This window comes from Monodon monoceros, unplaced genomic scaffold (assembly GCF_005190385.1).
Source record: "Monodon monoceros isolate NGI ecotype Baffin Bay Population unplaced genomic scaffold, NGI_Narwhal_1 Super_Scaffold_21, whole genome shotgun sequence".
In the NCBI taxonomy this organism is placed as follows: domain Eukaryota; kingdom Metazoa; phylum Chordata; class Mammalia; order Artiodactyla; family Monodontidae; genus Monodon; species Monodon monoceros.
In genome coordinates, this window is record NW_021703778.1 from 168,834,723 (window position 1) to 168,861,842 (window position 27,120).

Genomic DNA, 27,120 nt, shown 5'->3' on the forward strand with positions numbered 1-27,120 from the left:
TTCCCGGCAGCTCAACACGGCACCTGGACCTGTGCTTTGTCATCTGGAAAACAGGGCTTCTGCCACCTGCCCCTGCCACCGGGGTGCAGTGCGAGATAGCAGCAGACCAAGGATGTCTGGGTCCCTGTGGGGAAGAACCCACACCTTGAAGGTCTGAAGTCTTTGCCGTCTGAGCCTCCAAGAAGTCTGACCTGGAAAACTGCTGGGTCCCGTGGGGGCCCTTCCTCACCCTTGCACGACCGCTGGTCCACTCATGTCGCAGGGCTGAGGGCCTGGGGGAGGAGACAGCCGCTCCTGTCACCCCAAAGGACGGGGCTCCTGGCACTCTGAGAGCTCCACCCAGTTAACTTACGCGGAATGGCCCGGCCCGTTCCCTGAAACACTCGGTAGCTTTTGTTAATGTCGTCGGCGCATGAGTCACCAGCTCCCAGAGCATCTCAGCAGGCGGCAAACACGCACACCACGAGCCTGCTCTCCACCTCAGCACCCTCAGCACCCAAGTCTGGCAAAAATAACCCTATAAAGGCTTTTCTGTAAAACACCACCTTTGTACAGCGGCTGGTAGAGCTGGTGGTGTCAGTGTGTCTGTTATAGCACCTGCTTCCTAAGGGGGGAGGACGGATGTGAGGGGGGAGGGGGGTTATTCCTGTGCCCTTGATTTGATCCAGCCGGGGCAGAAGAGCGGGATTTTAATGTCAGCCTGGAGCTTCTCCGCAGGAGCGTATAAATCACAGGCGCCAAGGTGGAGGTCTCCCACTGCTGGGGGTGCTCCACCGGTGAGGAAACCTTTTCAGAGCACGCACTAGGTGCCAGGTCCTGCACGAGGCACCAGGAAATGAAAGATGAGCCACAAAGGCACCAGCACTCACATCGCACCAGCTGGGTGAAGTCTGCCCTCAGCCTTGCCGAGCACCTTCTCTGTTGCCTGAAACTGAAGAATACGAGTTTTGAGAAAATCTTATGTGCACAAGTATACATATACACACACACATTTGTGTAAATGTATACATGTAAAATATATGTATGGACACACACAGGTATGCCTGAGTCGTAAGAGGGCGTTAGGAGAATGAACAAACCTAGGAGTTGGCACCGAAATGAGTGTGACAATCTGGGCTCACCTTCCCAACCCCGCAGTCAGGCTGAGGTGTCCATGAACACAGGTTTCTCTGCCGTTTTATCTCGTTTCTACGGGAAATACCAATGGTCTTTTCAAGCAGCTGGCCACTGCTACATTGTTCCATCTAAAGAGGTTCATTCATTACAAGGTAGGTGAAACTCTGCAGGAGCTCTCCTCAGGGTCCCTGGGCACCAGCCAGTTCAGGAGCCTCCTGTGGGACTCCTCAGGGGAACCTCAACTTCCTACCCCCACCTCCAGCCTGGCACTGCCCTGTCCGCACTCCACTGCTCACAGACGAACCCCTGAAAGCCCAGGTGCCACTTCCTCCAGCGCTTCCTTTCCCGAGTTCCAGAATGCGCAGAGCACCCGTCTCCAGAAGCACGGCATGCTCTGCCAGGGGTTACGGTTATTTGTTCAAATGGTTGCCTCACCACCTGCGGGGGCAGCAAGGGCTTCTTAGGAATCTGAATTACACGGTGCCTGGCATTACACCAGGAACACAACCGTTGCTCAGTCCAGGTCTGTCTCAGTGGACAGATGCCAGCAGCCTGCCTGCAGAGCAGGGATGATTTTGCTGCCCCCCAGTCCCCCCACCCAGTCCCACTAACACTTCCTGCCTCCCAGGAGTGGCTCAGACTTGGAAAAGAGTAATGACTCACATTTACTGAACACTTCGCACGCAGCAGACACTGTGCCAGCTTTCATACCCGTTACCTCATCTGGTCCTCCCGGACCCTCTAGAGGTAGGAAGCACAGACGCACTAAAGGTGGGTACAAACACATCCAAGGACTGTCCCCAGGTCCCAGGAGAGAAGCGGGGCTGGGTCAGGAACCCAGAGCCATGTGGCCTGGAACTTGTACTCTCAGCCACCGTGGAGAGCCTCCCCACCCTCTGCATAAAGATAAATAAAATCCAAGTGCCCCCGACACTGAGAACACCCTCTTCCCACGGCCGGCGGTCCGTTCACGTCCATGCCCACGTCCAGAGCAGCCTGCATTGTTAGGAAGCGCCCCTCCCTCTGCGGGGATCTGCCTCCTGGCCCACTGGCCCTGGCTGTGCCTTCTGCAGAGACAGAGTGAGTCCCATCCCTCCTTCCCGTGACAGTTCTTCAAATACCCAGGGCCAGCACTGCAGCTTCATTTAAATAACAAATTCGCCAGTGCACCTAAATACAATTTGAGTTACTCAAATTCGATTTACACACAGAATTTTAAGAATACTCTATATAACGTGCCGCTGATTAAAATAGTAGGGTGACCCCTAATGAGGTTATTGGATTCTACTGTATACGTACCTGAAATTGACATTTAAATAAAAGTGAGCCAGATTCTTGGGTCAGGTTATCGCTACATCCTATTAATAATAAATATGTTCATTTTGCCAGATCGGTAATAATGTGAACATGGCACGGTATATCACATAAAAAGCTTCGCACCGTAGCCATGGTTACAGCCAACACTTCAAGATCTGGGCTTCCTGAAACTCACCCCCAAAACCAACCACCACTAATCATGACCCCCTATTTTCTTTACAGCCAGTGCTATTTTAGTTCTGAACTCAAGTTGTAGGTACTTTCTTTGGGTTTTGTTTTGTTTTGAATTCTTTCACTCCAACACGTACGCTTTAACCATCAAACACATAGTAAGTGATGATTTACAGAAAACGAATTCCCTAATTTTTTTTTTTTTTTTTGCGGTACATGGGCCTCTCCCGTTGCGGAGCACAGGCTCCGGAAGTGCAGACTCAGCGGCCATGGCTCACGGGCCCAGCCGCTCCGCGGCATGTGGGATCTTCCTGGACCTGGGCACGAACCCGCGTCCCCTGCATCGGCAGGCGGACTCTCAACCACTGCGCCACCAGGGAAGCCCGAATTCCCTCATTTTTAAGTGAAAGTTTAATTTAGCATAACCCTGCATATTGGGAACCTGGGTATATTATAGTTTTAATGTCTTACCTCACCTCTCCAAAAAATTAAATACATCTTCTAGTGAGCCTATTCTAGAAACTATCGGGGGAAATCACCCATCAATTGGCAGCCTGAGTGGAAAAACGGGGTGATTTTTCTAGGCTGGTGATATCTAATTCCTAACTGTTTACACAAATAACACACAGAGCGAACGAAACAGAAGCAGAAGCTGGCATTTTTCCAATGACTAGCCTGAGCAGCCTCTTATCCAAAAGCATTAAGAAGAAAGTAAACTTCAAAATGATTTGAGAGAAAGGTCTATTTTCATGACAGATGGCAGTGAGGGTTCTTCAACGCCAATTTAATCACTTTTCCTCAGTTTTCAAATGCTTCAGTTGTGAACCCAAGTGTCTGTGCAGCAGTGCTGCATCCCTCATGGGCACAGAGGGCTGATGACAGGCACTGTGGTCTCGCCGACCCCCCCCCCGAGTCCTGCAAGGGTGATTCTATCCGACCTAGGAAATCATGTTGTTCAACACACTCTGTCTTCCGACATCAAAAGCGTTCTATGAGCACCCTTTTTGTCACAGACAGTCTCCTTGATTGGAGCGTAACCTATATAATCGTTTTTTGGTCCAATAACCTTAACAAAGAGACCCTGTGGATGGGCAATTCATGGACAGAAAAGTGTCTGAATTTTTAAGCAGGGACCACTGATAATTTAGTACCGCTCCCTCACCTCCCAAGTAAATGAGGGAACTGAGGCCCGAGTGTCGGGTCCCTGCACCCTCCAGTGGTGCCGTGAGGACCAGGGCTTGTCCTGACCCGCATCCAGCTCCACCTGAACTCAAATCTTCTCCAGGGAGTATTTTGAAAACTATTCTATCTCATGAAGCTACTTTACATCTGAACTGTGTGTGTGTGTGTGTGTGTGTGTGTGTGTGTATATATACATATATATGTATATATATATATATATATATTTTTTTTTTTTTTCCCCCAAAGGACATATATTTAACATTAGACTTGAAAGCTGTCATCCAATGAGAAACTCATCTACAGACAAATCAGTCATGAGCATTCTTCATCTCTTCTGGGGCTCCTGTTCCAGAGAGAAAACTCCTTGAGTACCACCGTGCTTCTGCCTTTTGGAAATTAGTACGTAGGTTTCCCAGACTACTTCATATCTTTGGTAAAGTATCTCAGGCACAGGGCTGATAGGAGAGCTGATGTCACTGGCATCCTCTTCTGAGGCAGTTCAGATTGTGTTCACATTAACAACATAGGAAGTTACAGGCGCCGACCTCACGTAAAGATGAAACCTGCCTCTAGCGTCCAAGGAAGCAGGTACACGTGACATGCGGAGCCCTGGGAGGTGGGGTGTCCTTGGTAGAGAATAAAGCAAGTTATTGGCAGAGCTGTGTCTTCTCCAAGGAGAAACACCGAGAGCACCCTGAAGACTACCTGTGTGCAGCGATGTTTACCGGGACGGTCGGGGGAATAATTCACATAGCCTTTTCCAAAATAAGCGATGTACTTAATAGTCAGGACATCAGAGACGATGTGAACATTTGTAGTTACGCAAGACTGGCAATCCGTAACCTGAAGACTGGTGGCTTTCTGGGGATGGATCCCACCTCACCCCCAGGACACCACCCCAAGCCTCTACTTCCCCTGAAAGTAAGAACTCCTCTTCCTGTGTTCCTGGTGCCACTGGCCCTCCCTGAGCACCCCCTGCAGGCTAGGGAGGGGGCTGAGCACACGCCTCTCATCCATCTCTGAGTCCCCAGCGGGGAGCAACACACAGCACGGGTCAGGTTCGAAACCCCGTGGATAAGCAGGATGGTTTGCATAAAAGCTCGATTCAAGGGGCCTGTCGCACTCCAAAGAAAAGGAATAGACAAAAACATTAATTACGTTTTCCTTTTAATAAGGCTTTTTACTCAAAAGTGTAGCTTTGAAAATCTCTAGCTTGTTGTGACAACCAGAGAAGCCAGGAGCGGCCTTGCCTTGAACATGGTGCCCTCGCAAGCTCCCCGGCACCAGGGCTGGAGGGCAAATGCACCACTTTACAATCAGAGCCAACATTTAAAATTAGGAGGAGGATGCATGTCCTACTTGGATTCAAGGAGAAAGGACAAGTTCTCAATACAGTAAAACAAAACACAAAAAGTAAACAAATCTTTAGAAATCACTAGATGTGTGTGTGTGTGTGTCTGTCTGTGTGTTTATATAATTAGGATTATCATCAACATTTAAAACTATTAAAAATAAGGTTGCCACCTTACCTTTTCTTTTGGTACTGGGGTGTTATTTTTTTTTAGGAAAATTTTTTTTTTTTTTTTTTTTTTGCCCAGCCTCTCAAGTTTCCTAACCTCAAGCCTGTTTTCCACTGTGCAGCCAAATGCCCCACCTTCGCACTGCACCCCCAGAGCGCCACCGTCAAGCCCCGCTGGCAGGAGGCAGGGCAGGCTTTGATTCTGGTTGTCAAGATGACAGGCCCACAAAAGCACAGCTGACAGAGGAACTGAATTCTTCCCCGGGAAGAAGATACATTTGCCCGCAATGGGTCTGCAAAGTCTTCCGAGGCACCTCTTCCCCCTCTGTGCTCTGCTTGATAACTTGTTTGTTTGGCCAAGAAGCAAGATGGCAATCTTAATCAGAAAGGGAAGCTAGATTTTTTAAATAACTTAAAAAAATCATTTTTATATAAAGCAGCAAAAACATATTTTCCTCTCTGCAGAAAGAAAACCGTGAACAAGGAAACACAGCGATGTAAACGGGGCCGTTCATACACTTCTGCTAAACTGGGTCCCCCGACAGACTCAGAGCTACTTTCCAACTTCCTCGGCGCTGTCGGAAGAAGATTCTTTGGCGTCTCCGGTCGCTCTTTTACTTTCCTCTTGATTTAAGCTTTCCTTTTCCGAACTGGTCCCGTTGGGTATAGAGTTTTCGCCGTTGACCAGCCCGTGCTCTGCAGCCTTTGCCCTGCGGACAGCCTCAGTGAGGGTCAAGGCCTCCTGTGCGCCGGCCTCCCCGTCCGGGTCCCTGAGGACCAGGGGCAGCCGCGAGTCCGCCACGCCCTCCAGCAGCCCCGGGTTACTCTCCTCGTACTTGGGGAGCGGGGCGTGCCCCTCCACCTGCCTGCGGCAGTGCTCTCGGTTCGCGGCCGCGCTCTTGACCGCTTTTTCCAAGATCTCTTTCTCACCTAAGCGCAACTTGATGGCCATCGTGGCACGAACGGAAAGGGCATGGTTTTTCAAGAAGGACTTATCTTCCTGGAAAAGGAAACAGAGCAAAATTAACTACAGTAAGTCTAAACCAGCAAAACGATAGTGCCAGAAGGCAGATCAGTTGCTGCCGGGGACGAAGGCTTGAGAGAAACTGGGGGTGACGGGGGGGGGGCGGTGACAGAAGGTTCTGGAACTTGACTGTGGAGGTGGCTGCCATGACTGCACGCTTAAACCCAAGCGTACACTTCAGAAGTGTGAATTTTACTCTATGTAAATTATACCTAAGTAAATGATTATAAAACAAAAAAGAAGAGCCTAAAACCAAATGGTGCGTGGACACTGACAGAACTTCACTTATTTCTAAAACCCTTCTGTCTTGTGCCCTGATGGAACCCAGGGCTCGGCACTTGGCTGAACGATGGCTGAATGACAGGTACTTGAAGTCAGTGACCCAAGAGTAAACTTGTGTTTGTATCATATGAATTAGAAATTATGGAAAAATGTTAAATAATGTAAAAAATTTATATTCTAATCAACAATACCTCAGTGTGACTCTTCTGGTAGGGGTAAACATGTAAAATAGAAAAATATTAATAAGTTTAACGAAAAATGTGAAATACACAATGATTTTGCTAAAGCACGACAGTAATTTACATTCAAGGAAGAATCTCTTATTAAACATCTTTTAAAACATGACAAAGCACAAATCCTCCCTTAATCAACAGAATTACCTCAATGGTTGTTTTATATGTTTTTAAAAGAAGTGAGGCTCGATCTTCAAGAAATGTCCACAGTTTGACCTCATTGTCCCAGCTAACAGGATACTCAGAGTTCCCCAAGGTGAAGATTCTGTCAATGGCATTATCTCCCAGCAAATGTTCTTTCAATTCTTCTACAAGAACACAAACAGCCATCTGTTAGGGGAAACAGCACTACTTCTCATTTTAACCAGCAGCCCACCTCACAAAACATCTTTCCCAACAATGTCATCTTCCTGTGGTGAAGAGTTCTCCCTGATCCATCAGCCAGGCCGTGGCTAGACTCTCCAGAGCAGAGCCAGAGCTGTTTCAGGGGAGAAAGAGGGGAGGTCTTCCTGATTTGGAACCCAGACCAAGCCTTGCTGGGCCAGCCCTCCACACTGTTCACTGTTTTTAAGAGGGATCCCGAGAGCCTTTAGATGGTTTCGGAAGATACTTCTTAAAGACCATCTGTAGCGACACACGCCTTATTTTGACAACACCTCTCTTGCAAACTCTGAGCCCAGTCACAGCAACTGGGTCAAAAAGACATGTAGGTGAGCAACGTAAACTGTGAAAACAAACAACAGCACAACAACCCAGTGATCCTTCTAGACTGGAATCTGACGGATGCTAATTCCAGTAGTTGACCTGACAAAGCTATTTGTCTCGTCTTACAACAAGTAAACCACAAACTGAAACCCGAAAATGGACTAGAAAAATCTTAGTTAATGAAATACGTGTCTATATCCCTCACTTGTCAGGAATTTAAAAAGGAATTACAAATAAACACAAGTGCACATCTCAACTGCCTTCAAATACATGTAAGAAGAGGAAAGAATTCAGCAACTGCTCTGAGCATTTTATCTCCTGGCACATTATCTTCAAAAGACCAAAACATGCCGATCCTATTCATGCTCAAGAAATACAACCGTGCTTCTTATGTAATTATGAGACAGTATCTCTTTCAGAGCAAAATGCCCTACAGCTGTCACTATTTACAATTCAAATGGAAGAACTTCTGCTGCCAGCAAACCAAACTTTTATTAGTATTAGTGAGAGTGATTCAAAGAATGCATCAATTGTCTTGACAAGACAAACTGTCTATGACTAAAGAGAAACTAAAGAGAATCAATGGACCTAAGATGATTCAAAAGCAGGTTGCTGTTTTGTTTTTTTTTTAAGAAAATAGAAGTTAATTTAATATTCAGAAAAGAAATTTCTTAAGTTGCATTTGTTAGCAAAAGGTCATGATGAAATTCAGGATTTTTAGATTTTTGATCCTTCAGTTTATATTCTCTGCATAAAGCAATGAAGATTTTTAAAATGCTTTTGAAGTGGAAGAAGTTTCTTCTTAGACGCCCTCAATACTAAGGTTACAATTTTTGTTTTCCTCCTCAACCTACCCGAGTTGTACCCTTTAATTAACATTGGGAAGGTGAGGGGCTGAAGCAGAGTTTTCTCTCTGCCGCTCTTAACAGTGATACTGGACTGGCTTCACATGCCTGGAGAAATAAGACCCACGAAAGGCCATCACCCTGCCTGGAACACTCAGGAAGTGAACCACAGGCTCCGGGGGCAGGTTTCTTTCCCCTCTTCCCTCTCGCTGACAAGCCCTTCCTGGATTTCCTGCATTCCCTGCCCACCGCAGGAGTGTGGTTTGGTGGCCCCCAGCCTGGCCCCTGCACGCCCTGCAGCGCTAGAATCTCTTCCGTGGGCTATCGGTCTTGCAAACCCACAGGAGCCACGCGGGGGCCTGGGGTACAGGCCCTGAGGCGGCAGAGCTGGGTCCCAAGTCAGGGTCATCGCCGGCCAGCTGAGTGGCCAAGTTACTCTCCTCTTTGCATGGGAGCTTCTACGTCAGTCAAGTGGGAGCCCCACCTCCCTCCAGCAAGGCTGACGAGGATGAACAAAGCCTGCACCACGTTCAGCATCGTGCCCGGCACAGAGAGGGGGCTCCCAAATTACAGGGGTTATCATCGGCGTCATCTCTCATCGGGATATGAACTGTGACATTCAACTTTGTAATGCTATATTACACGCAAGAAAAGCCCACGGCTAACCCTTAACTCGTGTTCACTAAATTGAACTGAGGAACCAGTGCCAAAGCACAAAATCACCAGAAGCTCCCACGTGAGTGACAGGGAGTCTAGAGCAGTGTGACTGCGAGCGAGGGACAAGGACCACCTAACACCTCTCTGGGCTCTGCAGTTGGTTGTCTGTATTTCAGGACTCAGTTTCTTCTACTTCCAATGTCAAGCCAGGACCTGGGCGGCACTTCTCTGGCCGCAGACATGAAGGGAGGGAGCCAGACGGCAGAGCCCAGCAGACTCCCTCCACGGGCCGTCATTTCTGCTCCGGCCCCGGGCTGCCCTTGCTCTAGCGCTTGGACAGCTTCCTTCAGAAGAACGCTTGTCTGTCTCTTCAGTTAGGTGGCACGCACTCACTGTCACTCATTCCCACCCAATCCGCTGTGCCCAGCATCCAGGGTAGTTTACAACAACAGCAAACTCACACACAATTAAAAATGGAACCTCACAACCAGGGGATGTGGAGGAGTATATTTTCAGATGAAAAGTGAAAACACAACCGCAATAGATCACATCTCAGTGCCAGAGATCCCAAACGGCTTGTCTTAAGGAAACATAAAAGTAATGCTCAATGCATACATGTAACTTTTTGTGCCTGAAATAACAGGCTGTAGACAGGAATATTTGCAGTTTAAACAGGTTCTGTTTGCAGTGCTAGTTACTCCAACCGGATGCCTGGCACTGACAGGCCTGCTGGCGATTTCGGATTCACACTACAGAGCTGGTTAACTAATGAAGGCCCCTGGCCCACGTGGGTCATGGCCGACCACCCGACTTCAGTGTCGAATGACCATTCACCGCGAGGACACTTAGGCTCTGTCGTCCCGGGTAACAGGCACATCAGAAACTCCCATCTACGAATGTCGAATTTCGATACAGGCTGACAATCCAAGATGCATTAAGCTTTCTTCCAATGCAGTAGAGAATTATTTGTTTATTACAAGCGTATACTGACAACACACTGAGGATTTAATAAAATACTTCCAGGATAAAACAGATCAATTTCTTCTTTCTCCAATATTACCTCTTCCCCCCAAAGTGCTTTAATTTTAAGTAATTTTATCTTTAATCTGAATCCCTCTGTCTCACACTTCATGAATTAAAAAAAGAAAAAAACAACATTTTTTTTTTTTTTTTCTGAAATGATTTACCTTCGGTCATGCAGAAGACTCGGAGAAAAGCCAGAAGTTGGGCAGAGATGGGTGGCTCCGTAAAATGCAATGCGAAGACACTGGAGCTGACGAGAGGAAGAAGAGAGATCAGGCCCTGCTGCAGTGGCCTCCTCGCCCCACAGTGAAATCTCTGAATCTGCACTCCGTGTGTGGTCCTCAGGGAGCCTGGGCCAGCATGAGGGACCCCACCTCCTCATCAGAACTCTAAAAACAGAATTTTCAGCCCTGGCGAAATGCGGAAGGCCTGGGCTGGCCGAGGAGGGTGGCGGTAACCATCACTGCCTGCAGTTCTTAGTCTAATAGCCTTCATCTCGGGTGCACACAACACATCAGGAGAATTAAGCATACCCATGGCTCCTAAGAAAGGTTAACAATAATTTATGTTGAGTTCACATTTTAATCATTAATCAAATATTGACAAGTTCAATAAAAAAAGGTCTAGATAATCCATTTTCATTAAGAATGGTTCTCTCCACTCCCTGGAGAACCAATAAATCATAATTCTTGTCCTTATCATTTTGCACCTCAAATGCAAGAAAATCTTAAGATTTGATTTAACCAGAAATTCTTGAAATCACTGAGTATCATGACTTCATTACAGAAACTAATGGTGGCAAAGAATTAAATGAAACAAATTGATCCAGGTCATTAACCTTCTCAAGGTGAAAGGCATTAATGACATGGAGGCACTTATTTAACTGAATGAGGATTTCAGGCCACATCCCCTAGAACTGGCTGTGGACGCTTCCAACGACACAATCATGTTGATCTGAAAACGCTGGTAAATCACCATGCATCTCAACGGTTTAAATTTGCAGTAGAACAGGGATAAAGGGATTAAGACAAACTACAGTAGAGAAGTTTTATTAACACACCAGTTACAAACACTACGCGACTGGAAATATTTCAAGTACCACAGTAAAGAGCTGACAGATTTTTTTCTACGTACGTTGGGATGCCAGCGCGAGCCAGGACCTCGGCCTTCATGGCGTACAGCCTGTCACTTTTACTCACTCCAAGCTTTATTTTCACTCTGTCGTGTGAATTATTGTCAAAGAAAAAACCACTGTGGATCACAAACTCTGCATTTGACCGAGTGCCATAAAAAATGTAAATCTGAGATGCAGTAAAGAAAAAATAAAGGGATATAAAAGAAACTTAACATCCATTCTCAGTACAAAGCAGGGCAAAGGATCAGTTCTCATATATTTAACGCAACTTCACACTAAGGAGACAAGCAGCTCTGAGGTGACCATGTCCCTGTCCTGAACATCACGTGCTGGCAGGCGGGGCCGGGCGGGCTGCGGAGCGCACACGCCGACGCCGACCTCCTAGCACCCGGAGGAGCCGGACCCCGTCGTCCCAGCCTTTCTCATACCCCCTCACACTCCCAGTCACAGCGAGACTGCTGCTTTACGACTGCACTTTAAAATTCACCATGTTCTTTTCTCCCTCTCCTTTAACTACAAGAGCGTCTCCTGGAACCAGGGTTTAAGGCAGTGTCTGTCAGAAATCCACTTCTAGACGCTGCGGCCATTCTGCACGTAGCAGGAGGGTTCATGAACCGTCTCCAGGCACTCTGTCAGGCTAGTATTTTCACTCTGTCCCAGCTCGAACGTCAGTGGTCTGTGTCGGTTCTGTCTTTTGTGTTCCCTACTTGGCCACAGGACTGCCAGGCAGAGTGCAGCTGTCCCTTCGTGCACATGCTCAACCCCACCCCAAATATTACTTAAAACTTCACAGATTAAAGTGAAAGTACAAGAAGGCAGCTCTTGCGGTTCCTGATTCCCTTATGGTTTTGCCGCTTAAATAAACTGCCTCCTTTTAAAGAAGGTTCTAATCAACAGAAAAAGATACGAAAACAATGCAGTTTATACAATCGAAAAATCTCTTCTACTGTCGTAACACAGAATTTATTTTCAGTTGACAGTGTTACACACACTAGATGGGTTGTGCAAATAACTGCGTTCACATCTTTCTCCCTGGTGGACCCGAAGGTCCCATTCAAAGCACGGCATATTTATTACGGCTTTGGGTCTCAATATGTATTCCAGAAAACAAGCCTTAAATACAAATCTCAAAATTTTCTGCCCAAGTTAAATACTTTTTAAAAATGATCAACACAGTATGAGGTGAGGGACTCCGCGCGGAACCCACCTGCTCTCCGGCCCGGAAGTCCTGCAGGGCTACACACTCACAGCGGTCGTCCTCCAGGTTGTAGCCGGTGGTGATCTGTACACGGGAGGAAGGATGACAGGACAGCGTCTAAGTGCTCTCGCTCAGGAGGGCCTTTTTCCGGCGATTAGAGGATAAAAGACACGCAAGGCTACTTAAAGGGGTGCATTCTGCTTGCTTCACCAAACTGAGCAAAAAACTGCTTGGTTATTTGCATTGATTCTACTCACACCAGAAATCCTTATGGAAGACCCCGTACCTGCAGTGAGGGACATACTCTTCGGAAAATGTATTGTATAGGCTATCCCTTGCTGGTCTCAACCAAACATAATCATTCATTACAAAGTTACAGGCTTTGAGCTCATCCCCCCCCTCCCCCGCCATCTCCAGCCACCCACCCACCCACAGGACCTGCGCTCCCGCAAGGAGGGAAGCGGGATCTCTGGAGAACTCGAACTGACTTGCAAACAGCATCTTTAGTATTTGGCCATTAAGAACACAAGGCGGGTTTCCCACTGGATAAAGAATCAGGGAGAAAGAAAAGCTCTGTTTCCAAATTATGTACTTATTTTACTCTGGAACTAGAGAAATTAAAACTTTCAGATAAGCAAAGGAAAAATAAAACAACTTAGTTGTATCCTATTCACTCTCTTTATGCTGAAAGCTATACTGTGAGAGTTTCTGAACCCCCAAATCCACTAACCACACTGACAATCCACATCTCTTCCTAATCTCTCCTGTCAAGGGGTGTGGGAGGGGGGCAGGCGATGTCGTGGTCTCGGCACTGAAGTCACCACAAAATTCTCTGGGCCTCAACTGGTCAGCATTTTACCTTCTGAGTCACCCTTTGCATTTTGTTTGTCCTGCCGTCCCCTGGCTCTTCTCACCCAGCTCAACACATGCAAAACCCTTCCAACTGGTCTCAAATTCCAGAACTGTCCCTCTCGTGTTCCGTGTGGCATACGTGTTTGACCTCCTGTTTAAAACTTTTCAGTGGTGCTCCACGTTGCCTTGCGGAAAACATCCAAGTTTTTGAGCAAGGCCAGTTTACAAGGAGGCCCACACCTCCCTACGGTCTCTGGACACGCCACTCGCCTGCCACTCCGGGCGCCGTCCCCGCTCCCTCGTGCCTGCGGCCACCTTCAGCTCCTGCTTTGCCTGAGCCCCGGCTTCTCTGGAGATGCCCCCCTTCATCCCACCCTCCCTCTCTGTCCCCCAAAGCCTCTCCCACCCAGTAATAGGGTATTTATATCTGTGCACCCCCCACCAGCCAGACCTGCAGCCTAGCCCTTTCCACCTCGGCGCCTGGAGCTTAGCTCGCCGGGCCCAACACCTGACACTGCCCTCGGCCTTGGGAATGTCTGCTTGACGCAGGGAAAGGAACAGGCTCCCCATTTATATTAAAAGCTCCTTCTCAGAAGTCTGTCCCTCAGAGCAGCCCCCAATCTCTTAGATTGTCTGTAAATACTCATTAATTACTTCGATCTCCTCATTTTATCCTGGAGAATCAAAATTCAAGACGGCTACAAGTGCTACTTTGCTATTCAAGGTATCAACAGCTCAAAAGATTACTTTTGAGTCCAGGGAATGGCATTTGGGGATGGAAGGGCAGATAACACTTCTCTTTAAACCCAGCATCCCCAGAACCAAGACCAATGAGAAATATGAAAGCAACGAGGACTAAATGAAGGCAGGTGTTCTGGCTCACTTTCACTCACAGAACAGCTTAAACACTTGATAAAAAAATCAGCTCCATGAAGTTCCTGCCCACTATCAAAATCACTTTTATGACCCCCAAACATGACCCTGATGATAAGGTACAGAGTGGGGATTGCCCATGACCTCCCAGCCCTAGAAGACCGGCATTCCATGGTGCAGGCAGTACCCAGGGGCCTGACAGGAGCACGAACAGGCAGAAGGAAGTCAGGGGAAGCAGGAGGGAAGGGGGAGGGCCAACAATCTATAAGAGGAGCACGAGGAAGCACAGGAGACAGACGGTGGAGGACAGGAAGGGAGGCCCGTGGGTGGGGAGGTGTGGCCATCCTATGCGTGGTGCTCAGGGTGGCCCAGCCTGGGGAAGCAGCGGGAACAGTCAGCGCAGAGGCCCTCGGTGGGCGTGTAGGGCCCAGACAGACTGGGGTGTAGCGGGGACAGGCTGAGCAGGGGGCCCTGTCTGCTACTGTAAACACCTGGGCTTTCACCTTGAGACCGGAAGCCTCATGCACATCTAAATGTTTCAGATCTTCAACACTCAAACAGAAAGGCCTCGAAAAAGAGCCCCCTGCAATTCTGCTTGAATCTTCCAAAGCCCTTTCATCCTGGTTGGTAGAGTCACGTATCCAAATACAAGGGCTGATCATTCCAACACGCTTTACCTGTTGGAACTAATACAGAGGCCGAAGCCCACTTAGAAGTATCCTTCTCTGTATAAACTGAACAACCTCAAAAAAGGGAAAGCAGACCTGTTCCCGTTAGTTCTGAACAAGCCACACAGAATTTAGATACGTTATGCCTCACAGCCCAACACGCCGCCTTATAAACCTGTCTACGTTTGTTTCTCGGAGTGGCTAGGAAATAGATCACCTTCGCTAGAGTCTCCAGCCCGGCCTAGGTATTCATCCAGCCTCTTAATTTCTCATGCTTTTCCTCGCTGCTGCTGGTTTGGAATCACTGTCACAGGCTTGATTCCTCCATTTCTACCCCCATAACCAGGTTTGGGGACACTGTTAGAAGCACGCAGCGTTGCTGGGTTACAAATTTCTATCAGCTCCCCCAGTGGTAGTCAGATCAGACAGACAACGACTGTCAGGACAGACACACACGAAAAAGAAATCTACTGTCTGAAAAGCTGAGCCTTTCTTTCAAGTACCTTATTTTAAAAGAGATTAACTGTTAATATGTATGACATACAACTTCATAGTGCTAAAAGAGATTCTGAAATCCTACCAGACAAAATTTCCCATCAAGTGTTATTTTTACGGTGGGAAACTGTCCAACAAAGGTGTAGTAGAGTTAAGTGTGCAGAGAAGATAACCGCTGTAAGGAAAAGCACTAACATCTTGTATAAACCTTCTCAAGGTTAGCAGTGTTTCTGCCAGGACTGCGGTGGCTGAGACCTGATGAACAGTATTAGGAAAAAGACAGCATTAGTAGTTGTCATCAATTCGTTATTTTTATTTTGAGATAAACTTTTTTTTTTTTTTTTTTTTTTTTTTTTACTTTTAGGGGGGAAAAGAGTGAGTAGTTTACATGAAAGCCACACAAAACCAGTGTGTATGTGAGTATGTGAAGGTGCAAATGCACAGCAAAAGAATGGGAGAGATGTGCAGAAAGCCAGTAACCAGCTACCCAGGAGGCATCGAGTGGACCAGCCACGGGGCCGCCAGGGCCCGGGACTAGTAGGGGACCTCCGAGTTTCACTGCAGAGGCTTCTGTTTTCTTTAACTGGTTTTCTTCATTTACAGTAAAGTATGTACTTGTTAAATTTTAGAAAGAAAAAAATAAACCCCGATGATCAATCAAGTTTGGGAACCAATGACCTAATCCAAGAAAAAGAAAAATGTTACTGTCAAATATTAAAAGCTATTTGAAAAAATTTTAAACTTCAATGTTATAATCATTTAAAATAGCTCTGAAAGAAAACAAAAAGAACAAAATATAAAATTGTATTCATTAATGAAGATAAATGATAAAATATGCTAATACTCCTCAAAATGGCTAAATTAAGCACATCTAAATTAAGGCAAAAATGTAATTATAAAAGTATAGATATTCTTTCTCTCCAATTTAAGAGTGTGCTGTGGCTAGACCTTCCCAGGTTCACACTAGGGTTTCTCTCAAGTGTTTGGCACACGTGGCATGTGTTCTGGCCATTTTGTGGAATTAGATGTGAAATACTCATTTATAGCACCAGTCTATTTATAATACTGCTAATAATAACAAAGAAAGCTGACACTGAGAAAAGATGAACAAAAAACTAACCAAACCAGTATACGATTATAATATTTAAAAATTCAAAACGTTCTGAAGTTGATCATATTTCCAACTAGTAATATCAGGAAATCTTTCTCAGCACAGAGAGCACAGCAACCTGCTCTGAGGCTCAGAATCTGAAGAATGCTGAGAAACAGAGGCAGCCTCCTCTGTGCGTCATGATTAACAATCCTCACAGCATCTCCCTGTCTTCCCAACGTCTGATGATGCCAACTGACTCCTGCATCCAAGGCCAAGAGCCAAACGCCGAAGTGCACCTCCTCCCGCCCCACTGCCAGGGACACCAGGACTGGCTCCTGAACCAAAGCAGGTTAATCAACGGGGCCAAGGATGTGTCTGCATAGCAGGTGAAGGGAGAGGGGGCAGGAAAGAATCAGAGAAACTTAAGTAACTGATAATACAGTCAGCAAAGAGAGAAAACAAGCAACACAAAAGGAAAACCCAGAAGGAGAAAGGATTAATTTTTCAATAAATTGGTATTTTAAAAAGAATAAGAAAAAAGAAACTTTGGTTTAAGTCTGTCGTCCAATAAGGTAAGAAAATGTAGGTCTAGGCTGGAATCGTGGCTTAGCAAAGAAATGCAGTTTACTGTGGCTTCTGAAAGTGATATAAGACTCACGTTTTCAGGATTAAGTAAACACAGAGAGAAAAAAACGCCAGCCTCTACTCATGGGGGGCGAGGTTTGGCGCTGTTTGCTCCTCTTGGAGGGGGCAGTAGGGGACAGTGACTTGTAGGCAGAACTTCGCCGGTTAATGAACACGACCCGAGGAGGTCCTTACCAGGCCGTTGGTGTGATTGCACATGTCCCACAGAGGAATCAGTGCCAGGGTCACCCGGGAACCATCCTCCGTGGGAATCTGGTTTTGTCGAGTCATAACGGAAGAGACCGCCCACCTGTAACAATCAGAAAAGAGGCGAATTATGGCCGGCACATCTGAAAGCCCATGGCAGTCACAACTCAACCAAAACCGAGGTGTGCCTGACCTCTCATGAATTTTCAAAGCCCTTTCGTAAGTCGCAAAGGTGATGTTCATCATCATTTAAAATTAAGTCTAGGGTAAAGAGAAGAGGAGGGGGGATGTGGAAGGAAAAAGGAGCCAGGGGGAATCTAGGAGTGAGAGATTAAGGGAGGACGTTCCCGGGAGAAAGTGGCCTGGAAGAAGGGCCTAGAACAGAGTCAGCCAGGCCTCAGCTGGTCCCGGTCCGCGTTGCTGCGGAGAGACCCCACCCCTCTTTTACCCAAACGCTGACTCTGTACCTATTTTGAGCCTCACTGAAAAGCAAACACTAACTCCTTTCTGATCGGAATCCTCTAAGAACTCTACAAAATGTGGAATGGTATTTTTTTTTACTGTGTTGTGCACTGCATTAAATCTTTTTGTTAAAAAAAAGTCCCTACTTTAAAGAGCTAAAACAGTCTGTTTGAAAGAAAAAAAATCCTCACCCCACACTAATGTTAATCTTGGGCATCACTTGGCTATATCAACTAATCCCCACCAATACAGGTTAACGGCAATTTCCACATGGCTATTAAAACGCTGCTCCCTGCCCCCGGGTCCAGTGTAACTTCCAGAAAGAACAATCTCTTTTTTAAGGCTTTAAATGGTCATGCAAGTCACTTCTTACCCAAGCCCTTCGCACTTCTGAGATCCCAATTTCACTCAGAAACCACCCTCCAATACATGCCTCGCACATACGTACACCACACCCCAACACACACACACACACACACACACACACACACACACACACACACACACACACCCTTCACACCAACCTGTAGTCCTCATAAGTGAAAGAATCCTTCAAGGGCAGTTTGTGGGCATGAGGATGGGTCTGGGAATTAGAAGTTTTAGAAAGCAGAGGTGAAAAGAGAAAAAGGGAAAACAGAAATCAGTCAGCAAAATTTCATTATTTATCTGCCTAACAGATCCTAACAAGAGCCAAATGAAGCAGGAGGCATCCAGCCGCGCTACTGAGGGATCATCGTGCTATTATGCTCTCATACATCACTGTCAACTTAATTTGTTGTGCCCAGCAGCCGCCATAAATCTGCTGCTTCATATTTCGATACCAGGACCCACAGACACGGCACGGAAATAAAATTTAAGGTGGAGTGAGTTTACAAAAGGTAGGCACACCCACACCATAAGTCTCTCGTCTACACGGAAACCCGGAGTCTCCAAGTCAGGTGTCTGTCCCAGCCTCCCTTTGCATCTCTTGCCTTAATGTGCTTGTACAGCCCTCAGGAATAGTCCAAATCTCTTCTTGTATCAATAAAAAGAACAATTAAAGGCACTCTAATAAATTGAAACTTCTTTCATTTATCTCTGACTTAAAATCATTTGGAAGGAAATCAACTTGTTACGTGCAAATGAATCATACAACATGGCAGATGCAGCTCAAATACAGAAAATCAAGAAAAACACAGTTTTGTGAAATTATGAATTAAATTTTACAAACAAATGTAATAAAGATAAAATCGAGATCAGCATATGTGAATTTTACTCCTTTTCTTTTTGTCTCTGGACAAAAGAACATTTGATAAAAATATCCAAAACTTCACACTTTAGAGAAAATTGTACACATCTCACATCCTCTCTCTCCACAATACTCCCTCCACCTTGGGCCTTTCGAGCACTTAAGAAACTGTGTCTCAACTAAGAAATTCAAAGCCGTAACAGTATAATTTTAATCTTCGGTTTCCATTACAGGCTGATAGACAGATTGCAGTAAGTGATCAAATGGTGATTTCTGAGATACCAGTGCGATTCGGCTGCACGGTCTCTGCAGCGCTGTAAATGCACGGAGCCCCGTGTAGTATGCAGTTTTTACTTTTGACGCATTACCATCACAAGTGCATGGTGATTTATCATCGCTCACTGCACTGTACTTGCTGGCACCGTATGCAGGACAGTAGGGGATGAAGTAAAAGTGGCTCGAACCGTAAATCAATTAGAAAACAAAAGCTTGTGCTCGGCGCGCAATTTTAGGCAAATTATATGTTACAAAAGGCTGCCAATTGGGTGCTAGCTCCCAGGTGCCTGCTTCTCCCCTCTGATCCTAAGCCCAGTTTTAACCCTTTGGAAGAAAAGTCAACATACGGAAATACAGTCACATAATATGTAAATGCTCTGACAATAAAAATGAAATTAAAGAAGATATAATTTAGGGCAAAATATAAAATAACCTATCGCTCAGGGGCATTCTCTAGCTGCATTATTCTAGCTAGGAAGATTAGAAAAAACTATCTCTGGTTTAAAAAAAAAAAACCCAATACCGTGGTCAAGCACAGCAAAGATTCGAGGAGAAGCTTCTTATTGCCTCTTCTTTGTAATGAGTGAAATGCAAGCCTGTGTCCTAAGAGTCCTAAAGAAGCTCCATTTAATTATGGAACTTGACCATAAGGGTGCTCAGGTTTTTCCTCGTAAGAGTACAAATTCCGCAGATAAGAACTGCCCCTCCACCCAAAACTAATTTGATGATAAGTACCATAGAAATTTTTCAGAACTTTAAAGAAAAGAAATTCCATTGCTAAAATTTCCTTTCACTTATAATAAAATGAAGCTTCACATAGTCTGACCTACTGGGAATGTTGCACATCCTATCTCTTCTCAAACTCTAGGAGGTGGGAAAGCATTGTTGCTTTTGTTATTTTAAAATGTTTTAAATTCATTTAAACTGTGGAATGCCCTGTGGTATTCTGAAAGCTGGTAAATTCCAATGCTAAAACCCCTGAGTATTAAAAATTCGACCCCTCCCCCTTGAAAAGTTTGACTTACTGAATAGGAGAAGAAATGACAATTTTCAAAATTAGAATGCTGAATGTCAAAACGACTTGTGGAAGAATGTTCCAAACACTCAAAGATCTTTAAATAGCTTTGGACTCTACGAAGAAAACTCTTCAAACAAGGGCAGCCTCCCCAAGGGCCAAAAAGATGGAAAATTAACTCTCCAAAATGTCTCCCTTCCTACTATTTATATACATTTCTTACCAAAAATACAAGTTTATGTTCACAGGCCTGACGAAGTCGTAAAGAAAACGCAAGGGAAAAAAATACGCAAATGCTTTCTTCAGGTTAATTTTGAAGATTATTTTGGCTATAGAGTTACGTAATATTTGCAGAATCTGTTAGAAATAGTTGTTCTTATCTGCTTGAAAAATAAGGTGTGCCCACTGTACGTAATTCTGGTTTAAAAAAAAAGCTATTCTACCACAGACACATGCACTTAACAGTTATACTGAAGTGGAATTTGAGGCTATAGAGAAAGGCAAGCATCTTCCATTTCAACGGGGCCCTCACTGCTGTGACACCAGCGCCACCTACTGGCCTCATGGTGGAATCGGTTACAGCTGCAGAGTTCTTGAATTATTTCCTAGGGCAAGGCCCCCAGAGCAACTTATCCTAAAGCAAACCTGGGTTTATCCAGAATGGCTACCGGCTCAGCTTTACTCAAGAGAAATCTGGTTTCTAAAAAAAAATAAAAATAAAAATAAACCAACCTACCTCTTTAAATTATTATATAATAGTTTTACAAGGATCTTGAAACATTCAAATATTGAAGTGATTTTCACGTGAAAAGCATTTAACTTTAAAAATAAGTATTTTCACATACCCTGAAAAAATAAACAAGAATAAGAAATATGTCTATTCCAAACACTAAGCTCTGGACAGAATTTTTTTTAACACATCAAGCCTTTAACGTTTAAAAATACATTTTCCAAAAATTATAGTATTAACCTGAAGTTACTTGAAAGCTCCTAAAAATGTTCTTAGATGAAAGTCATTAAGTTCACACTTTATGGGGAGGATAACTGAACACTCCTCACTTTATAGAGCAAAATCTTATAAGGGTTTTGTTTATCTCCAATAGAAGACATTCCTAACCTGTACTTTAAAAACTGTAAATGAAAGCAGAAAACTTACTCATTGTGGCTAATTAGTTTTAGTTGAGATAGCTGTTTCCAAGATCTAGCTACACATGGGATGAGTGAGGGTCTGTCTGGCAGTAGAGAAAGACGACAGTGATGGGGTCTCTCAGGTACCAGGGCCCAAAAGTAGCAGGCCATAGGGTCCACCAAGCATTAACTTCCTCCCCACTCCCCACCCACCCCATAAATACAGGTTTAGAAACAAGCCCAGATTTTTTAAGTGATCGATATTTTCACTTTCTTGTGCATTATAAATATTTGGAGTTGGAGACATGAACAGTTCCTGTAGCTCATAATCAGACTTGAAGCCCTACAGAGCTTACTTTTAAAAGAGGATTCTTGTCTCCTTAAGTCAAGCCTGGCAACCCAGGGAAGCTCTCTCCCATTCCCTCTTCTATCATAGGAGGTGTTCCAGATGAGACACAGTAATATTGTACCTAGTACAAAATAATCACTATGTTTGGGGAAGATTAATATCTAAAATCGTTTGTTTGGCTTCAATAAAAAGAAGTAATATTGCTAAATATGTAAGTATGACATTTTGAAGAATTTACCATATTGAATGGGTCTGGTAGCTATGCTTAAGGAAATTAAAAACCACTACAGTCAGCATATTTGATCCTTATTAAAGTTCTGTCTTGAACTATCACTCACATAAAACAAAAATAAACCAAGAAGAAATTTAAATAAAACCTATGGATTACAAGAGTTGAAGATGAAAAAATGAACAATATTCTGGCTTTTAAAAATTGATTTAGCATGCAGCTTCTCTTTATAGTCCCTTGATAAAAATGAAATCTCCCTAACAAACACTTAATAAAACCTGTCAATATCTCGGGAAAGAAAAATGACACAAATGCATTAAGTATTAAATACCCTTGGAAAAAGTCACATATCCCATGAATTTCTGATGTACTATCTTGACATTAATGTAAAGCCTTGATATTTATAATTGACAGACATTTAATAAAGTATAAAGAAGATGGCTGCTGCGTAGCATGCAAATTTTTCCGGTTGCTCAGAAATGAAAGATACAGACATGTGCTTAAACTAAATAAACAGTTAGTATGTGCTACACGAATCAGCTGCAGCCGTATTTTAAGCTCACACAACAAATCTTGGTGGAGAAGCAAAATAAGCAGAATTCATTATTATGTGAATTCCTAATTCAGAAACATCTAGTACGTGAAACAGCTTTGAAACAGCTCTGCACAGGAACAAAATACATTTGAGTTAAAGTTGCTGCTTGTTTTTAATATTTAACAGTAAACATTTCAAAAAATAAAATAAAGACAAGCACTTTCATAAATATAGGGACAGGTGTTTCCTAAAACAATTCTTTAAAAAAAAACACATTTAACCTAAAGAAAGATTCAAAACCCTCTAAAGAAATTAAACAAAAAAAGATTAAAACACACAAATGGCCTCTAGGACACAAACACTTCTCAAAATCAGATCTTTACTTTTCTAAAGAATACTCATCTCTAACCTTGACCAGTTTTTATATGGAAACTGAGTTGAATACATTTAATAATCACCTTCAATGAGGCATTTAAATATATTAAAAGGAAAGTAGCTCAGTTCATAAAAATGACTCCTAAATACTGTATTTTAAGGAATTTATAACCTGCTGTAACATACAATCGTTAACTTGAAAAATATGTATGGTAGTTCAGTGACCTATTAATGGCTCTACAGTATCGGGAATGACAAAACATAATTTAGAAGTTGTACCTATCTTGTTCCGATAAAAAACCGTAGCAGCATGCCATTTGAACTTCCTAACTAACACAGGTCAAAGACTGTATTTGGCGTGTGTATTAAAAGGCGGGGGAGGGGAGGGGAGGGGCAGAAGGACACTTACGCTTAGAACACTGAGGTTCCCTCCTGCCCCAAACAGGCTAAACTAGAAGCAGCATGTTAGGGAGCAATTTCTAGCAGGTCCTCAACCCTCCTGCTCGTATTTCATTTTCTAAGTGGATATAACACAGTTTAACTGAATGACAAATTGCAAAGTATCTTTTGAATCTAGAACTTAGTTTTGATGACCATAAGTCAGAATCAAAGCACGGTTCACGCGTTTGGCTCTTGAGGGAAAAAAATCAATTTTAAAGACTTTCATTTTTAAACACAGATTACACCCAACTCTTCAGGGAATTTTTCATCATAAAGTTCTTTGAATTCACTCAATACGATCAAATAAATACATCAATACACATTAAATTTAAACTGTCTGCTTTTCCCTTATACTTAATTTTTATAGCAAATGGGTATTACCTTATAATACAAAAATTTTAATTAAGTAAATGAGATTAGTAGAGAAATATCAACGCTGTTCAATAAATTCATAAAATTACTTTAGGATGGAAGAATTGGTTTTTTCATTGGAACACTGAAATCTATAACCTACATCCAGTTTAGATTAAATTGAAATCTACTGAAACACTGAAGAAGATATGCCTGTTTAAAAACTGTATTGGTTACCATTTGTATTCCCTGAAGAGGGGCAATCAGCCACGAATCAAATTTAGTCATAATCAATCTACATTTTTGACTGTCAATCATTTGTTCACTCAACAAATATTCATTGACTCAGAAAAAAGCTGAATAGGTTAGGACTAGAAATTCAACAAATACTGCATTTACTGACTATCTTGAATGCTCTGCGAGGTGCTGTGTGACAGGAGGACAGTCACCATCCTCAGGCGGGTCCTGCCAGGCAGCAGTCAGATAAGTGACTTTAAAAAGAAAGGTGATGCCAGAGGTTACAGCCCAGACCCTCCTTCTCCGACCACCAGGTTTCTCTGTTCTGTGTCCTCCCAGCCCCGGGCCCTTCTTTCCCACCGTGTGCACGCGCGCGCCCGCGCGCGCGCGTGCAAGTGCCTGCGTGCGTGTGCATGTACACGCACACAGGCACATTCGGTTCACATTCTTTGCCCGAGGAGGTGAGCGGGGCAGGGACCACGTCCTTTTTGACCACTAAGGAACCCCCGGTGCCTCGCACGATGCCTCATTCAGAGAAACGCTCTCCTCCACAGTGAGAGGGAAACGCTCCCCCTGCCCTCTGCCCTGGGCAGCAACGAAGGGCGAGCCGCGACCTGGGGGCTAGGAGATTTCCTCTCGGTGGACCCGTCATGGCCAAAGTGACAGGTGGGACAGAGGAGTGGCGACTCCAAAGGTGGCGAGAAGCAGCGCCAGGGTAAGCAGGCGATCTGGCGGTGACCAGACCCCACCCCAGGGTCACGTGCTTGCCACGCTCCTCCCCTGCAGCACCGCACACAGGCACTGCCCACCGGCTTCCGGAGAAACAGATCTGGGCTTCCTTTCCTTCTGTCTGCCATCTCTCATGAATAGGGTATTTTCCCACCATCTAGGGTCAAAGAATCTTCTTTTTTCCCCCAAAATCTATCTTCAAGCATATCTGAGAAAGCTCTACTCTACTTTAAGAATCCAATAAGGGGCAAAATGGACCAAGCCCAGCAGTTCCCTGTCCCAAATGTCCCTCCACCGTGCCACTCCAACTCACCCCAGCAGCGGTGCACCTTAACAGAGACAGCCTCATCCTCCCTGGTCACCTCAGATCACCTGACGCCGAGCCTCCGTCTCCTCATCTGAAAAGGGGGTCAGAGAGCAGCCTCTATCTTTTTTCTAAGCTCTTACATCTTTTGTTTCTTTGCCTTTGACACTCCCCCACCCCCACATATCCCAATCTGCTGATTAACTTGAGGACTCCAAACCATGATCGAATCTCTCTTCTGGTCTGCAAAAAGATAATAACTCCAGCAAGCGAGCAATACTTGCAACTCCTCAACTTATCACCAAAGAAACTAGAAATAAACAGAATGGTAAAAAGCAGTTTTCATTTTTAGAAGGATGCATTTGCATCAGAAAAGCAGGCTAGAATTATTTATCACCGGCTTCACAGAATTTTATTTTTCATTTCGGCTACTTTCGATTTCAACAATTCAGGATAGAGACTTTGGACTCTGGTTAAATTAATCAAGCTAGCATGATTAGGGGCACCAGTCATTCATAAGAGGAGAGCATTCTGACCACCATTATGAAGCCCATCTCCTTGATAGGGAGACTGACATTCAGAGATGCATACAAACCTTGTCCCAGAAAAGGAATTACCGTGGCTTGGTACACAAGAAAGCTCTCTGTATCTCTAGAAGACAGAGACACAGAGACAGACAGAGAGACAGAGAGAGACTGAGAAACTGAGAGGGAAGGAGGAAGGGAGGGATTAACAGTCACCATTTACTAAGCAGTCTGTGCAAGGAACTCTTGCGAACTTTACGTGTATTACATAATTTAATCATCCTGCTTCCTGTGAAACAGGCACTATTAGTAGACCCATTCTGTTGCTGCAAAAACTGAGGGACAGAGAAATTAACAGCATGTCCAAGGTTATTACCCAGTTAATAAACGATGGGGCTGGGATAATAACCAGGCAAAAACTTTCTGGAGCTTACTGAAAGGCAAAGGATAATTAGCTGTCCCGCTTTTATAAATTAAGGTTAAGTTCTGATACGGTAAACACGTTTTTTCCTGTTGAAATTCTAGGAAAATGCTTGGTAAATATTGCTCTCATTTAAAATTCAGCACAGAGATATTTTAAAGGACATTACAAAGCTTAGAGGCAGGCAATATTACCAAAACTAAGAATGTTTATGTCTGTTATTTCCAAACCACCAGAAAGGACGCCATATTTAGTTAAAGTCGCTATCTATAGTCATAAAATCTCAGACCCAGGTGGTAACTTAGAGATCATCTAGCCCAATTCCCCTGTTATTCTGGACATGAAGAACCCTGGTCCCAGAAAACACATATGTACCAAATACATGTAGATAGGTACACTCTTTTCCTTTAATACATTTTAAAACATAGAGGTCATATCTGGAATTCACTTTCTGGTATTTTCTTCATTAGAATTATGCCACATTGGTGTCCCAACAACTTCCAATATTACATTACCTGGAACGCCTATCATTTTCATGATAACTCTGAACAGCCTCTATGACACCCCACAGCTTTATCAATCATTAAACCAGTATTACCTCCAAGTGCTTACACGGGTACCATCTCTTTGGCTACTTGCAACCCTCCTAGTTGTCAAGTTGTTAGAGAAATGAACTTTGGCGCCTTAAATGTCCTGCCTTTAAGCCTAAAGGAAGCTGAAGTCACGAGTAGCTAGTAACCGATGAACCCAGGGGTGCACCACGGAGCCTGAGAACCCGCATATTTCAGACTTGGGATTCTGATAAAGACCGGCCAAATTCTGACATAATACATCAATCCTAAGAATTCAGGAGGGTTACCACAACTGAGCAAGCCTCTGAAACCCTCACATGCTCAGGCACATCATATGGATCCACACATCACATATGCTACTTGGTCACCAGCTGCTATGAGCTAACTCTGGTAAATCCCAAGGATAACAAAATCCAGGGTAAAGGTCCCTGCTGCACACAGCCAGCTGCTGGTCACAAGGGAGGTGGGTAAGAGTGGGTGGCTGAGATCACAGCACCAATGTTCAGTGCGTCTTCGCGACCCCTGCAGGTGCTGGGGTCCACAGGGAGCGTGTACGCGACCAGTGGTGAGGGCGCTGGTGCCCCCACCATCGCAGACTACTCCTCTCCCTTCCTTTTCTGTATTCCGGATGCTTAAACTGTGCTACAAGGTACCAAAGAGAAAATCCCCAACACTACTTCTCTGGGTCCCCTCCCCATCAGGAGAGCAAAACCACAAATGTTCCA

General features: G+C 44.6%; 1 protein-coding gene across 2 annotated transcripts in view; it reads right to left on the bottom strand.

The window, feature by feature from the left end:
• Positions 1-5,330: 5,330 nt before the first annotated feature.
• SETD3 (SET domain containing 3, actin histidine methyltransferase) overlaps positions 5,331-27,120 on the bottom strand; it is a 69,826-nt gene continuing 48,036 nt past the window's right edge. Inside the window, exons 7-13 of one of the 2 annotated variants that reach the window (XM_029237675.1) lie at positions 18,206-18,264; positions 17,208-17,322; positions 12,417-12,491; positions 11,209-11,375; positions 10,239-10,324; positions 6,992-7,152; positions 5,331-6,305 (exon numbers count right to left, since the gene is read on the bottom strand). In XM_029237675.1, the coding sequence (XP_029093508.1) occupies positions 5,859-6,305; positions 6,992-7,152; positions 10,239-10,324; positions 11,209-11,375; positions 12,417-12,491; positions 17,208-17,322; positions 18,206-18,264 (1,110 nt within the window). In that variant the 3' untranslated portion in view covers positions 5,331-5,858. Of the gene's footprint in view, positions 6,306-6,991; positions 7,153-10,238; positions 10,325-11,208; positions 11,376-12,416; positions 12,492-17,207; positions 17,323-18,205; positions 18,265-27,120 lie in introns of those variants that run through there. The other variant, XR_003795865.1, reaches the window with a different exon arrangement.